At 41.9% G+C, this 16,878-nt stretch overlaps 1 protein-coding gene across 2 annotated transcripts; it reads left to right on the top strand.

Annotated features, from left to right (window-relative positions):
* The first annotated feature begins 3,014 nt into the window (after positions 1-3,014).
* Positions 3,015-11,636, top strand: slc52a3-2b (solute carrier family 52 member 3-2b). Of its 2 annotated transcripts, none has more exons than XM_030394940.1 (4): positions 3,015-3,232; positions 7,426-8,510; positions 9,697-9,820; positions 10,871-11,636. In XM_030394940.1, exons 2-4 carry the CDS (start codon positions 7,480-7,482, stop codon positions 11,081-11,083), a joined length of 1,368 nt encoding a protein of 455 aa, XP_030250800.1. In that variant the 5' UTR covers positions 3,015-3,232; positions 7,426-7,479; the 3' UTR covers positions 11,084-11,636. The 2 variants fall into 2 exon arrangements, with proteins under 2 accessions (XP_030250800.1, XP_030250799.1); XM_030394939.1 differs by lacking the exon at positions 3,015-3,232 and adding an exon at positions 5,189-5,597 and having other exon boundaries at positions 10,871-11,241.
* The last annotated feature ends 5,242 nt before the right edge of the window (positions 11,637-16,878 follow it).

The raw sequence follows: 16,878 nt of genomic DNA on the forward strand, positions 1-16,878 counted from the left end.
TGTTTGTCTGGTCCTGAATGATTGATTTGTTTATCTCTGTGTGAGAATTCTGACAGTTGGTTTCAGCAAGGCTTGTCAGCCAATATCATGAAGTACCTTTCGTCAGGTTTACAAGAATAGCTGAGTTTAACCTGCCCTAATGTAAGCTAGCTAACGTTGGCTAGTGCACAAACTGGCAACTACTAGATGATTGGAACAACAGCAGTGATGTGGTGTGAATGCAAGTCCACTCCTGACTCTCTTTTAGCTCTGTGTTTGGTCTCCACCAACTCCCGAGAAGAATATCTGGCTCTGTATTTGCCAAATACTCATCAGCTACTTGCCAACTTTGGGCAGGTAGTGTACAGTGAATTTGCAGAGCCTTTGCACTCAGAACAGCTGAATGGTGAAAAATAATCACACTTTTCTGAGTGTTGAGAGTAAACCAAAACAGTTGAGTGCGGCAACAATCAATGTCAATTATTATAGCCGCTGGTAGATGAAATTGTAAGCAATGGACATTGGAGTCCTGTTACCTGACCAATGTAGATCCAATATTCACTCTGATTTTTGGCTTCCACCAATTCCAGAGGATGTAGTACCTGGCTCTTTAGCTGCTAAATGCACCACTATGTCTGCCAGGTAGTTACAAACTTTGCCTTTGGCCACTTGACATTTAGTGCTGGAAGCCAACAGTAGTTAAAAAGGGATTAAGGGAGCTGCACGGTTGGGTAGCTATTCTCTACGGTACCCCTTTTATATTAAATATTGACACTTGGTTATAAAGATATTTAATAATTAATAAAATAATACCATAATACCATAATTAATAATTAATTAATTAACAATATTAATGTTTCAGTATATACAAGTGCCTTACAGTGTGTTTCAAAAAGACTGAAATTAAATAGTCTACATTTTGTTTAATAATATCTGTGTATGACATAACAGTAGACATTCTGACAGATGAGCATCCACATATTCAGGTCAGAGAATGCATAACCAGTCACTGTAATGAAAGAATAAGGATAAAGGTCAGGTGTACATAGTATTGTGTGTGATATCTTATATAATGATGAATTCTCAATGGCATTAATTCCATCTGTGGCTCCCCAGCTCAAGTTGCCCTCCTGTTGATGTCTAACAAGTGGGAGACCAGCTTTGAGACCAGCTTGCACCGTACATGCAGTTCCAAAAACACAGACATGTTTGTTCAAACACAGAGCTCAGCAGTTATGAGAGAGAAGGCAGCGTATTGTACTTCTACACAAACACTCACCATCAATCCAGGTCAAAGGAGCACCCTGTAGAGTCCTGAGGTTCCATCAGAACAACACTGTCCTGTGACTGCACATCAGTCTTTTGCTCACAAATATACACACTTATGATGAAGTGATATCTCTGAGTGTTCAATGCAGCAGGTATCATTGAAACTGTGTTTGGTGACTTGGATCTTCAGGGACATATATTCACCTGTGCTTTTGCCAAGGCCCAACAGTCTCCTTTAAGTCAATCAAGCCTCATCTCATATTGAACTTGACAGCATAGTATCACTCTATATTCAAAACCAACCATAACAGCTTAACCATAAATTAAGATCATCAGATACAGTATAAGATCCACGTCAATTTGTCCTCACTAACAGATACCAGCGCCCTACAGTAAATATGCCTCGAATGAAAACATGGAGGTCCATGTATTATTGCAATTTTTAATAAAGTGTGGACAAATTCCTGGATCCTTTCCATTATCTGGATCCACACTAAAAATGAACGGGGTCTATTCTGGGCTGAGACCCATCCCCCATCTAAGTTTTGTTTTAATCCATTCAACAGTTTTTGTGTTATGCCGTTAACAAACCAACCAACACAGAAAAGGACTCGAGCAAAGACATAACCTATGTGGCAGAGGTAATAATAAAAACTGCAGTTACAACAGCGGAAACTAAGCTTAACATTATTAATAATTAGAATTAAGCTTGAGTGTCAAATTAGGACAGGCACCAAAATTACCCACTCACCAAAGAGCACACGTAATAGTGACAAAACAAGACACTACAATTGATTTAAGTATCTAAAGGTCAATGGTGCTATATGTTTTCTTATTACACTTTACTTTTGCTTTTTGTGAAGGACACTGGAATTGTGTCAAATAAACCTCATTGTTTACTGAGTTACTGACATTTCGTTTTTTTACTGCACTTTTAAAAACCGTTATGTATCAAGATCAGGCTTCACAGGATGATGCACATAGTCTGCAGCTCAACTGCTTCGAGGAACTGAACTTGCATGGTTTAATGTAATTTAAACTGATGCCTCTGCTTAATGTGGTTTATAACCAAAACATTACAAAGGCCAGTGTGCAAACAGCAAACAGAATTAAGCAATAATTGATTTATTGAACTGATACTTGTTACTTCTAAGTTGAACAGAACTATTTTGGTACAGGAAAGAACAGAGACTTAATCAACATTTGGCAGCAACAAACAATCCAAAGATTAAATTAGTCAGTAACGCAACAGTTGCCTTAATCCAACATCCAGGAGAGTTCAAATCATTTTGATTTACTATATCAGAACTAATTTGCTTTACTGTCACAAGTCTAAAAAGAGTTGTTATTATTCTTATTGACGAAGGGAACACTTAGTACAAGTTAGTGCAGAGGTGGGCGGCAGGGCACCCAAATGAAATACCACGAAGTTAGTGCTCAACAGGAGTCATTCATTTGGGCTGGAATTTGTGCTGAACAAAGCCGGACTGACCCCGACTAAACACCCACTCAGAAAAAGCTCAGAAAGCTGTCCAGAGTCATCTTCTGGTTGGCTAAGCTGCGTGCACCCACCCTACAAAAATGTAGGAGCCGTCATGTCCGTGTGGTAGACCTTTCCCCCTTTTCCACCTTTCTTGCCAACTTTTTCTTAACTACCTTTCCTCCATCCATCCTTTATCCTCTTCCCTCCCCTCCTCCGTCCTCATTCCCTTCCTCCACCCACCCCTGTTGCTGAGGACTTTGCTTCCCATACTGGACCCCTGGCTCAGCCCCTCCACTGTCACATGGCACAGATTCAGGGATCCAGAGTTGTAGAGTACAAAGCCATCAACTCAATGTGCATGCATACTCTACAGCCAGACACATCACAAGGCCACTGTGGTGTTACGCATCCGAGGAGAGCTGCCCTGGGCTCACTTTCCGCTGCGCTCGCTTGTGTAACCTCTCAGCAGAACTTACTCTGCACTTCCATTCCCACCAGCAGGTAGGTGGTATGTGGTCTCATTTAGAATGATGAATAGAGCTACTTTAAAATGCTGAAAGGGGCTCAGACGGTGTTAAATGTGAAGCTGTGTAATCGCATAATGAGGGAATCTGTCACATGGAAAATGCTTGGAGTATTTAACAACCAATGTAAGGTTGAGTAAGATTTCCACTGCACTGTTTTGCCTGCACTTAGCAGCTGTACTTATGTAACCCAACTCTTTAAGATATGTATCGTATTTTTCACCCCTCTAAACAATGAATCATGTTTTTTTTTATGCTACTTACTACACGTAAAAAAAAAAAATATGATACAAGAAGGCCAAATTTGACAGGTTTATATAATTTTAAATTACGTAATTAGTTTTTTTTTACGTATTTAAATGGATATATTGCACTATAAGGCAGGGGCAACATAATCTCAGTGTTAATGTTAATAATTGTCTGTTAGCCTCCTATTAGTAACTGACAACCTTGAAGGAATGTCTTGTTTTGACTGTCTGTGGACAATGTTATCACAGATTCATGTGAACTTGCAGAAGGGCTTTCTGCTTAATCTTTTTTTTAGAACGTTTAAACATTTTGCTGGCTGCTTAAGTCAGTTCCATAGAATACAATTCTGATGATTGCGCAAGATGAAAATGTAAAAGATCGCCAAAGTTCTTACAATTAAACCTGACACCCTGTGGCATTCGGGGCAGGGGAATCGTCAAAGCCCATTTAAATTCATCCTCTGGGAACCGTGACTGTCTGTGCCAAATTTCATTGCAACCATCTTATAGTTCTTGAATATTTCAGTCTGGTGGTGGGTCAACCAACTACCAGCACTGCCATCCTTGCTGCTACAATGGTTATAAAAACATGAAGACTGTGCTCTGTGTCAGCCACACTGATGGCCAGCTCATCCAGCACTGTACGGACAACTGCTGGTTTAGCAGGAGGAGCTGGTACAGCTCTCTGGTGGTGGATTGTGGCACAACCCAATCACCCAAATAAATGTTGGTGAAGTACATTTGTGCAAAACCACAGATAAGTTAAAACTGGGCTTATGCTGTGGTTATGATATGTAGGCACAGAACCCCATGGTTAGGGCTGGGGAAAGCCCATTCAGGCTTGATTGACCTGTTTTGGTCACCACAAACATGAAAGGAGATGGCCCTTCTTAAAAACACCTGGTTTTGTCGCCACAAACATGGTCTATTTAAAAATACCCAGTGGTGTCACACTTACAAATGTTGAAACACCATCTCGAACCACAGTGGGCAGTGAACTTTACTGCTGCTCCCGCCATCGCACTGAGCTGCTAGGAGGGTACGCTGAGGCACTGTGGAGGATGTTCTTGGAGGAGGCAACCAGAAGCTCTGCAGAACTTTTGTAAAACCACTTCCTTTGGGTTGAGGCGTTGAGAGACGGATGCCTCTTGTCTCTGTGCTGCCAGGCTCAAGGGCTGCTTCCGAGCAACACTGATTTGTATCTGGAGGGTACTATCCTTCAAACCTTTATGCTTAAGGTTAATAAACATTATTACAAATGTATTTCACTGGACAGTGACAGTGTCAAATGTAACTAAATGAAAGTGTCAGCATATTCAGTTTGGTTAAAAAAAAAAACACCATAAAGGCCAGTCCTCATCAGAAGCTCAGAAGTCTAAACTGCACCGTCATGTTCACGCTGATCAAGTCGAACTTGACATACCGGTTTTTCTAAGTTGGGAAATGCCATTTGCACAAGAGGTGATTGTGAAACGAGCTGTGCATTGCATTGTACCCAACATGCAAAGCACTGCTGGCACAGTCAGGAGCCAATAGAGACTGAACATGCCATGACAGAGCAACGGAAGTAAAGTCAGTGCAGTATTTCAGTACATAACTTGATTGAGTATGAAACCAGAGGCAGCCTCACTCTTCTCTCTCACACTGCAGCCTGTGTGTTTAAAGGAGGGCAGGCCACAAGGTCGTATGCTGGTTGGGGGAGGGAAAAGGAACAGGAGGAGCCGTCCTCGCTGAGACCTCCTCCCTCTGCCTCTTTCATCCTATCAGCGAGCTCACCGGCAACACAGAGAGCACATGGCTGTCTGATTTTGAAACCACCCTCCAATAGAAGGACGGTCAAAGCGTCATGGTGGTGTGGTACCATGTGCGCCTGTGCAGTCCCTCCCATGTCAAGTGCAGCAGAGACACGGAAGCAGAATTTAAGCCTGTGGATAATGAGTGTGTGGAGGAGAAAAGGGGGAGGGAAAGCACACACGCACATTTGCGGCTGATGTAACAGAAAAGAAAAAAAAAAACAGTGATCACGATGGAGTGAGTGTTGTTTGAAAGGATAGAGGGAAGAGGAGAGCAGACCCTTCCTATGTGCTGAACAAGGTAAGATGATATCCTGACAATTTCTAGAACTGTGAAGGATCCATGTATGGTATGAGGATTTCCTGGTTGTCCTGGAACCCGGTGGCTCAACCCATCATCCATTTACTTCCCTAACACTATGAAGGGATGAAAGGGAACCAGGATGATTGGATTTTAGATTTAGAATCAGGAAGAGGTACTGGTCAGTATTCAGAAACTGCCTTGATTCTAACTATTTCTCACACACACACGTTATTAGTTTGGTACAAGATACTTATCTCTAACCCTCCATTGTGTTGGTATGGAATGAATGAAATTTTACTAGTAATGGTTTTAATTAGAGTGAGTCCTTCACAATGACAGCTGTGATGTTGTTTAACTCCCCTTCAGTGTATATGTTTATGTCACAAGCACATGGAGCTTTTTATGGGAGCAGTGTGTCAGTGTGTGAAGGGTCAGGCGCCCCTCGCCAAATAGCACATGTGAGGCGGGGGGACAAGAGGCAGAGTAAAGGGGGACTGGCAAGGTCAATGCCAGCCACACAGGCAAGCCGTGGTACTCAGTAACAAATAGGTGACATTCAGATATACTCAATTATTGGATGGACTGTTGTGAATTTTTATTAGTCACTCATGTCCCCATTCCCCCTCAGAAATTGTACGACTTCAGTGATCCCTTATCTAACATCTTCTCTAATGTCATTATTGGGTCTATGTAAAAAAAAAAACCATTATGTATTTATAGTATAATATATAATATCATATTTATATATATTGTTTATAACTAAATACCTGCAAAACCACAACAAAAGTCCCTTAAGATATCATTATCGTTTTATCGTTAAAACATTAAATCAAATACATTTTATTTCATATAGCCCAAAATCACAGTCACCTTGCCTAAGTGGGCTCAATATTACTATGGTAAAGGTCAAAGTCACCTATATGTAGTAACAGTACTTGAGAAAAAGTATCTACATATTAAAAGTAAAAATAGAATTGTACAGATACTTACATGTTCTGTATACTATGAGTCAACCGATTATTGGTCTTTAGCCATGATTGTATCTTATATTCAGCACTTTTATCATGATCAGCATCAAGTTTTTCTTTAACCCAATTTAATAGATGTGGTTACATTCATCACTAGGAATTTCCCACCAGCCTCATCAGCATGACTTTGGGTTAAGTGTTAACAAGCAACTGTTGGCAAATGTCACGAAACTAAACTACTGGATGGTGAACATGGTAAACATTATAACAGATGAACAGCAGCATTTTAACATTGTTGTTGTGGGCATGTTAGCTTTCTGACATGTTAGCCTCTGACATGTTAGCTTTCTGACATTGTAGCCTCTGACATGTTAGCTTCTGACATTGCCAGGACGAAAAGCCTTAGCATAGCTAAAAGCGCTGCTGTACAGACTCAAGCAACTGTCTTGTTTACTACCCGCACTTATTACAAAAGTTACTTTATTTTCATACATAATTCTATATAATTATACTTTTCTTCAAATGGGATAAGATTTGCTCTAAGCACAGGAAAAATTAGCTGTTGCCCTTTCTCAAAGAATTCAAAGACAACTTTTACAATATTAAATCCTAAAACACATCAGTGGAATAATATTAATGTTTCATTATATCCAGATATATATAATACCAGACAGCTAGTTTATTAATAAGCAGTAACACACTCAATGTAAATGTTGTTACATATCCAAGATTGAGTTCCATGAAATTGGTAGTTTGTATTCCAGTTTTCAACAAAATATAATGTTTTTTAGGATGTGATTGGATCTGCCAAATTTTGCATTCTATTGATTAAACTTCCTATGTCGTGTCTGTTTCAGATTGTGTGGATCTACATTTCCTGAGTTATCTCATTCCATCATCATCCCTCCATCATGTCGCTGCTTACTCACGTGCTGGCGTGCCTCTTCGGTATGGGCTCCTGGGTGGCAATCAACGGGATGTGGGTGGAGCTCCCCCTGGTCGTACCAGCCATCCCAGAGGGCTGGTATCTACCATCTTACCTCACCGTCCTCATCCAGATGGCCAACATAGGTCCGCTCTTCATCACTCTAATGCACCGCTTCCGCCCAGGGGTGCTAGATGAGCGACCAGTCATCTACTGCATCGTAGGGTTGGGGATCATTGCAACATTCCTGCTGGCTTTCTTCTGGAGGCACACAGTGACAATAGCGGGCTCTTTGCACAGTGTGCCCCTGCTGGTGTTAAGCTTCCTGCTCTCTGTGGTGGACTGCACCTCCTCTGTTACCTTTCTGCCTTTTATGATGAGGCTTCGTCCACACTATCTCACCACATACTTTGCAGGTGAAGGCCTCAGTGGGCTGGTACCTGCACTGGTGGCTCTGATTCAAGGTGTGGGTGTAGTCCACTGTCAGAATGCCACTTTGGCTGGTGCAGCTAACAGTACACCTAACAATGCCACTATGGTTGGCAGTGGAGAGCTAGAAGCCATCTACCTGCCGGCTAAATTCTCTGCCCAGGTGTTCTTCGTGTTCCTCAGTGCCATGATGGTTGTGTGCATGGTAGCCTTTATCCTACTCAACCATCACCCAGCTGTGGCTCGGGAGAGGAAGAACGACCTGTACTTCAGTGGTGATCTGGCTCCTGGGAAGAGAGAGCAAGGTCTGTCTCTGCACGCCCAGACACCAGAGCAGAAGCCTATGATCAGCCCTCTGGAAGCAGTCAGGCCTAGGAGCGCTTTTGGGAGGGGGACATATAGCAGTCTGCAGGTGGCATTCATCTTTGTTGTACTAGCTTGGGTCAATGCTCTGACCAATGCAGTGCTGCCCTCAGTCCAGTCGTACTCCTGTCTGCCTTACGGTAACAAGGCGTACCATCTTGCAGCCACCATGGCAGCCGTCGCTAACCCAGTAGCCTGCTGCATCGCCATGTTCATGCCCATTCGGTAAGGACAATTATTGGATCCCTCTCTTTACATGAGATGTTCATTTTATAAGAAGACTAATGACAAGACTAAGGATGTGCAGCTAAACGCAGGATTTATAAACGTGGGTAACCGTGCTGAAAATAGCCAATTGACTCCTTTTTCTCACTGCCAGTAGATGAGTTTGCCATTATGTTCTTTTTGTTGTGTGTCACATTCAACATAAAATACATACCTGTAAACACGGACTAGTAGATGTAGTTTCTGTGGTTACTTCTTTCTTCAGTCCCTCTTTTAAACTTAACACCAACTGCTCTTTAGTCTGTAGTGCTGCTCTGCTCTGCAGTCGTAAGTAAAGTACGTAATATGCAATGTCTGGGTAGACTTTTCAAAATAAAGGCTCTGTGGTTAAGTTAGCAAAAATACAGAATATGCTACGTTCGGTTAGACGGCTAATAACTTTGTGAAACGTGATGGTTAGGTAAGGTTTAGGCACAATAAATGATTGGTTAGGTGTAGGCACCAAAACTACTTGGTTAAATGTAGGAATAGATCATACTTATGGTCAAATTACAGTAACTACATTCAGTTTTGTAATGCAAGTAACAAAAGTGATGTAACTCACATCATGTAATGAAAGTTACGTGAGTATTTCACTCAGGTATACATACCTTAATTATAAACAATCACTCTTGACTTTTGGTCACATACGGGATGTGTACTCCAACACATCTAGTGTTTTTGCCATTCTAGCAACCCAACCAACCCTGGACTCAGACTTTTTCTCACTCTTCATACTACACTGGAGAGGCACTAACAGTGGTATCACTAGAGGGATATATACAGCATCAAACTTGGAAGCATAGTACCAACAGTCTGGCGCTAACATTCAGATCTTCAAGGGTTAGAGTTAGGGTTAGGGTTGCTGGAAAATGGGCGAAAATTGGTGTGTCCGCCCAAATGTCATGATTCCATTAATGCGGATCAGTGCTTGGGAACAATGTATACCTAGAACTACTGTAGAGTCAACTCAGGAATGAATGCAAATTGTACCCTTTACCACTGAAGACCTAAACCAAATGTTAGTGGGTGTTGGTGGGAGGAAAGGAGTTATGAATAGAGAATGTATAAGTGTGTTTTTATTAAGCAAATTGATTAAGTGTAACAGTTACCCAGTTTAACCATTTGCATATTTTTTTGTTTCCAGGTCCCTCATCTTCATGGGTTTCTTGACCATGATCGGCACTGGATTTGGAGCCTACATCATGGCCATGGCTGCTCTAAGTCCCTGCCCCCTGCTGGTCAACAGCAGCTCTGGAACTGCAGTCATAGTAAGACTCTTTCCTCTTGTACATCAGGGCAGAGATATGTTTTATTTACACTGCGACAGTTGTTAATTCATTGCAGTTGCTTTAAGATCTCATTTTCTCACCTTACAAAAGAATGACAGTACAGCCCACCTGGCATGGTTACATCTCTGTTCACATTTCTTATGAATCAGGGGTGGAGTGTGATTGGCAGGTTTTAAGATGAGTTATGTCAACTTAATTATGTCTGACTTGATGAGGACAGTAGAATCAAATCACATTTGGGAGTGCTCATGTATTTTCCCAGACGTGTTGAATCAAGTGATTATCAGCTGGTGTGCCTATACAGGGTTGCATAATACTGTCACTCCTCGTGTGTTAGCATTATGACAGTTAAAGAAACGTCATTCTGCTATGTAACTGGTTTAATGATTTGGTAAAGAAAAAGGCAGCTTTTAAATACCATAAGGGGAAAAAAGTCAATAACATTTTTATTTTTTTTACCTCTTTTTGGGATTCATGTCTTTATAACTTTTGGTTATCATGATTTATTATTTTTTAAGTGTAGCGAAAGAGAAACTGTGCAATAGACATCCCCCAAAAAAAGTTTGAAAGAAGAAGTTGTGAGAGTCAACTTCTCTTCAGTTGGGCTGATCGCACGAATGAATTACATCCTCCATTTCTCCATTGTTGATGTGTGCAATAATTTGTCCTCGCTGAACAGCAGTGCCATTTTCTAAACAGAGTTAGAGTGTCCTTAACAGTAAAGCAGAGTAAACAATATATACTTTTTAAAAGTAACAAGTAACAATGGCTGGCACCCAAAAATACTACCAAACAGTTAATAACAAAAATATATATAAAACAGATGCTGTAAGACGGTTTAACCAAAAAACAATCTTCATAGGAAAAGAGGAACTATCGAGTGAACTGTTTCTGTTTCTGACTGAAGTGAACATTTCTAGTCACACCCATGATGACAAACCAAAGGAAGCCCCTGAGCTAGCTGTGAAACAAAGTCTGAGTGTCAGATCATTGTACTAATGTTTAATATTTACCTCTTCTGTGTTGCAGGTGCTGACCTGGATCCTGTTTGTCCTCTCCCTGTCCTACGTGAAGGTCATCATTGGGGTGATCCTGAGGGATGAGGGCCACAGTGCCCTCGTGTGGTGTGGGGCAGTAGTGCAGTTGGGCTCCATGGTTGGAGCTGTATCCATGTTCCCACTTGTCAGCGTCTATGGACTTTTCAAGTCAGGGGATCCTTGTAACACCAAGTGTCCAATGTAGTGAATATCTATGTTTAACTTAAGCACTGCTGTACAAAACTGAAATGCCGTTTGCTCATATTTTGGTAGCACTGAACTCGTTGCAGTCGTGAGCTTTACATATTCCTGTTAGTTTTGACAGATCCATACTATCACTTCCTGATGTTTTTAAAAAAAATAGATTTGCTCTTATGAATGTCAGACTGTAGATTTATGTTTTGTATTTATTGACTTATGCAGAAAGCTCTACACAAAGACAAAAATGACACCTACATTATTAATGTGTCAGGCTTCATGAGACCATTTTGCTGCTGAGCATACTACACTTCTTTACGAGAGGTCAAAGCCAGTTTACTTGAACTGTTACCATTATGTTAAAGTATAAATGATTGATGTTGCTTTTATAAGAATCTGTGGTACTTTTGGCTTTAAAATGTGCCTTAATCAGAGTCACGGAAAGATTTGTGCTTTTTTTTGGTGTACCTGGTTGTTTAACTCTATAGTTTGCTTTGTATGTGTTACCTTAGTGAGAAACTGTCAATACTCAATAAAACATGTTTTTCTTTGCCGCTTAAGTGAGTGTGTCAAACATTTACTTCAACATTGCCCTTGTGGTAAACCTCAAAGCTTTTTATGTCAAAGGGTATAGTGGGTACCAGGGCAGGACATAACAGAGCACAATCAGTAGAGTCACAAATAGCATGAACCTGTTTTAAATATCTTTTAGATGACTGAATTTATTTTATTTTATGACAGATGGAGCACATTGGACTTGATATCATTTCTAGCTGCGTCTCTCAGTTGAGAAATGTTTTTTAATGTATAAATAATTTCTTAATGTAATAGTAACTTTACAAAGTTAAGCAAATAATTCACTATATCATTTTCCAGTTAATAGTCAGCATATGCTTAAAGGAGCACTGTGTTTTTTTGGAAGACATTTCAATCAGAAGAGAAAGATCTTTATTCATGGATTTTTTTTAAATGCCATAACAAACTAAAAAAACAAAATGTCTTTGTTTTTATGACTAAATCCACTGAATAAACAAACTGACCTCAAAGAACAACACAACATCCATCCATCCATCCATTTTCATCCGCTTATCCGGGGCCGGGTCGCGGGGGCAGCTGCCTGAGCAGGGACACCCAGACTTCCCTCTCCCCGGATACCGCCTCCAGCTCTTCCGGGAGGACCCCAAGGCGTTCCCAGGCCAGCTGGGCGACATAGTCACACCAGCGTGTCCTGGGTCTTCCTCGGGGTCTCCTCCCGGAGGGACATGCCAGGAACACCTCCCGAGGGAGGCGTCCCGGGGGCATCCGAAACAGATGCCCGAGCCACCTCAGCTGGCTCCTCTCGATGTGGAGGAGCAGCGGCTCTACTCTGAGCTCCTCCCGGGTGACAGAGCTCTTCACCCTATCTCTAAGGGAGCGCCCTGCCACCCTGCGGAGGAAACTCATTTCGGCCGCTTGTATCCGGGATCTTATTCTTTCGGTCATGACCCAAAGTTCATGGCCATAGGTGAGGGTCGGAACGTAGATTGACTGGTAAATCGAGAGCTTCGCCTTTCGGCTCAGCTCTCTCTTCACCACGACGGACCGATACAAAGACCGCATTACTGCGGCCGCTGCACCGATCCGTCTGTCAATCTCACGCTCCATCCTTCCCTCACTCGTGAACAAGACCCCAAGATACTTAAACTCCTCCACTTGAGGCAGGAACTCTCCTCCCACCTGGAGGGAGCAGGCCACCTTTTTCCGGTCGAGAACCATGGCCTCGGATTTGGAGGTGCTGATTCTCATCCCAGCCGCTTCGCACTCGGCTGCAAACCGCCCCAGGACATGCTGGAGGTCCCGGCTCGAAGGAGCCAACAAGACCACATCATCCGCGAAAAGCAGAGATGAGATCCATTGGCTCCCGAACCAGATCCCAACACAACAACATTTTTTAAATATTCTTTATACACTAAATATAAAAATTCTGAGTTTGATTTTCTTCTCCAAAACTACTTTGTGCTCCTTTAATAGGTCTGCATTCATATACACACACACAACACACTATATCTATTTACCCATGCATTATTTCATTTTTATAGATAAAACACAAAAAGCTACATGAATTCATTTCAACTCAAAAAGTCCCGCCATGTGTTGACAACAGGTGATACTAAATTTTTTCATAAGCTGACATGACAGTGTGCAAATATGAATAAAAGATAACAGATGAGACTGTAATGTTTTATTTAAGATATAAAACCATTGTCATGACACCTGAGTAAGTGATTTACTCTTCTGGTTTGCCATTGAGATAAATGGATGGCTTTATTTTCAATGCCAAACAATTTACCAAGAGCTCTTTATCGTGTCTAGTGTTATGCTAACTAAGTGCATATTTAAGTTTTTTTATCCAACTATTCTGTGCACCTTCATCCAAAAAGCAACTGAAAGCTTTTATAAGATATGCCCTTGAACTATGTACTGTATCAGTATTGGTAGCCTGCACGTCTTTCATTTAAACACTAGATGTCACTGTATGATTAAAAGATACCCACGTGGAACTGAGGCTTCTGCACAACTGAGCTGCAGTCATAATTTAAGTAAGGCTTAAGTGTGATCTGATCTTATGTATTTTTTTTTTTTTTATAAAGATAACTCAAGATGTGTTCAAAGAAGTCTTGTTGTTAAATCTTAAATCATTTCATACCCAACTCGGTTGAAAAAACTGAGCATAAACATAAACTTCACCCACTTATTAGTGTTTTTCCATATTTGTAGAAAAATTGCTCAACCTCAGTTTATCTGGAGGAGTGATGCATGTCTCTGGGGTGTTTGCCCAGGTCATGTCTGCATCACATCCCCCCCACTCTAAATCAGAGAGAGTGTCTCATCCATGTAGGTATATTCATGTGTGAGTGTGTGTGTGTGTGTGTGTGTGTGTGTGTGTGTGTGTGTGTGTGTGTATTTATCCTTCGTGCAGTCCACGGGGACAAATAGGAATGAGGAACTCATGGCCAGTCAGAGTCTGATTCAGATCCCAGTGGTTCCTCAGAGAACATCTGGGGTCATCATCTCCTGGTGTCTCATACTTCACCTATTCCCCTTATCTCTCCCCGTAGCTTCGTATGACTTATGGCGTGCTGAGTTTAAAAGCTGCAGACCGGTTTGGAATGATTTCAGCACTAGGTAGAGTGCTAGAGTATGGGGAAACATTCAAGATTAGGGTTTATTTTTGATTTGTTTTTTCTGAAAGTGTCTCATAAAAAGTTGGAACGGGGCCCCTTTAAGCATAATGAAATGATCTTAGTGCGCTGAGATTCAGACAGGTGGAAATGCTGCCCCGTAGGATTGTGGGTGGCAGGATGACACAAATGAGAAAAAGAGGGGACTTAAGTCACCTTTATCTCTCTGCCTGCCTCTGTCTTCCTCTCCTTCTGTCCAACTATTTTTTGATATCTCTCTCTCCCCAGGCTCCTTGTCTTCCTCCATTCATGCATATGGCAGACTTTGTGACCGTAATTTCAATTTAAAACACATGGGGGGAAATCCTAGCCCGCGCTGCTCTTTAATGGGCCGTCATGGGATTGGAGTATGCAGAGAATGATTGAATTTTGTGAGAAGGCCAGGAACGATCAAGTCTCGCCTTCCGTTATGCAATCGACCATTCCCCTCTCACAACGCGACGTCTGGTAAAACCTGGAGGAGCGGGAGGGGGGAGGGGGCGAAGGGGCTGGAAACCTCAACGTCTAGACCGAATGAGAGAAAAAATATTTTTGCTTCTCAATGACTCACGACTGCATAAAAGAGAAAACTCAGCTATCATATATAAAAAGAGCCAAATGAGATGTGATCCACCACATCAAACACGGAGATGTTGAGTCAAGCTGCTTTTAATGGTTGTAAATGAGTCTTTTTACACAGTAATGCATGACATCCTATATTTCCTCATATACGGAAACATATGGATTCTATACAAAGCCTGCCATACTGTTGTATTTATATGATTGTCTCATGTCTGTTTTTTCCCTTGACTCCCTCCACCTGCTTGGCCCACTTTGACAATCCCAAGATAAAAACTTGGTGACTCCGAGGCACAGAAAAGACCGCTTTCTTCAAACCTTTTCGCACCCACTGTGTTGGATTACACCACTGCCATATACCCCCTCAATGAAGCAACAGAGACTACTTTTCCCGTTAAGTCCATTATATTCAAATGGGCCGGGCCGTTTTTTTCTTTTTTCTTCTACGCAACAAGACATAAAGTAATCAAAAGTTAAAAGCAAACACTCAAGGAGGCACTTAGCAAAAAAGAAAAGCTTTTATGATAAAACATTCATATACAGAGCAGGAGACAGGTAATCTTTGAGGATGATAGGGTTGTCTTGTGGTCAGTTTCAGTATACTATGGCTTGGGGAGCCTTGTAGATGAACGCTCCTAATAACATCCCCGCCCACCCATCATCCCGCCGACCATCCAGGCAAAACAACTAATACCTGAGAGTATTTCTTCAGTGGTGTGAAGTATGCCTTAAAGAGCTGTTGGAGGCTGCAGTAAAGTAGGGTTCATTACCTTGACAGACTGATGACAGCCAAGAGCTGGTGAGATATGTGCATGTGTGTGTGCATGTGCGCACACACAAATACATGTGTCAGGCCAAATAATTTGATCTCAGTGCTCCTTGTCCTATGATGTATATATATATATATATATATGTATGATACATAGGGTTGTCTTGTGGTCAGTGACTCAAAATGTTAACTCACCGAGTAGCTCTGGTAATGTCTGTTGTTTGTGTTGTAGACTTGCGGCTAAACACACCTACCTCTTCAGCCTGTCTCCCAGTCTTCTGCTGCTCCTCTCCGGGTCACACATCCGCCAGAGCTGCTCTGCTCTGCAAGAGTGTCTCTCAGCTCAGTGGACTGGCCGGCCGCCTGCCTGCTCTCTGCTGTTAGTGTGTTTATCTGCAAAATTACAGCTCCTAAACCACAGAAAAAAACAGACATCACCTGCGTACTGTGTTAGTTAACAGTTTGAGTCATGTGTAGAGGAAGGGGAATCAATGAAGCCGATGAATAAAGGGCGGGGCAAGTCTTGTGAGAACTCAGGTGTGATCCATAATAACGCATCAGAGTCACACCGTGGGACAACGCCACACTTGGCCCTGGCAACTTGCTACACAGCTCATCTCAACAGACACACCGTGGTGTTTTGTCTGACACACTTTGCCTAAGGCGTTTATGGAGTGGCTTTACCTGTAGCAACGAGTCTTAGTGTGATCAGGTTACCTTTGAACGTAACCAAGCTAGCTCCCTCCAACATATCTAGCTATGCTAAGCTAAGCTACCTTTCTCCTGGCTGTAGCTTACTGATACGTTTACATTTACATTTAGGGCATTTAGCAGATGCTTTTGTCCAAAGCGACTTACAGCAAGTACATTTGTCACAAGAAAGAAACCACAATTTATCACCATTGATAAAGTAAGAATGAAACCAATCCAAAGGGAACAAAATCAGATCTTGTGGTTGGGCACTGAACAGTATCTTCCTCTGGTCTTGTGGTTGCCATGAGCTTGACAGGCAACCAGTGGAGACTCAGGGAAGCTACATTTTATAAGTTGCAATGGCGCAGCGCATACAGTAACCTCCTGTAAAACAAGAACATGTCATTTTTACTGCCAGGTTTTAAGTTAGGTTAAGTGAGTGAGCTCTGGAGGTGCTGGAAGGTTGATTTTGTTACTTCTGTCAGGCTAGCTGTCTTTAGTGTTGATGCTGGGCTGAGTTAATGGGTTGCTGGCTGTAGCCTCATATTAACCGCACAGAAA

This window comes from Sparus aurata, chromosome 17, assembly GCF_900880675.1.
Source record: "Sparus aurata chromosome 17, fSpaAur1.1, whole genome shotgun sequence".
In the NCBI taxonomy this organism is placed as follows: Eukaryota; Metazoa; Chordata; class Actinopteri; order Spariformes; family Sparidae; genus Sparus; species Sparus aurata.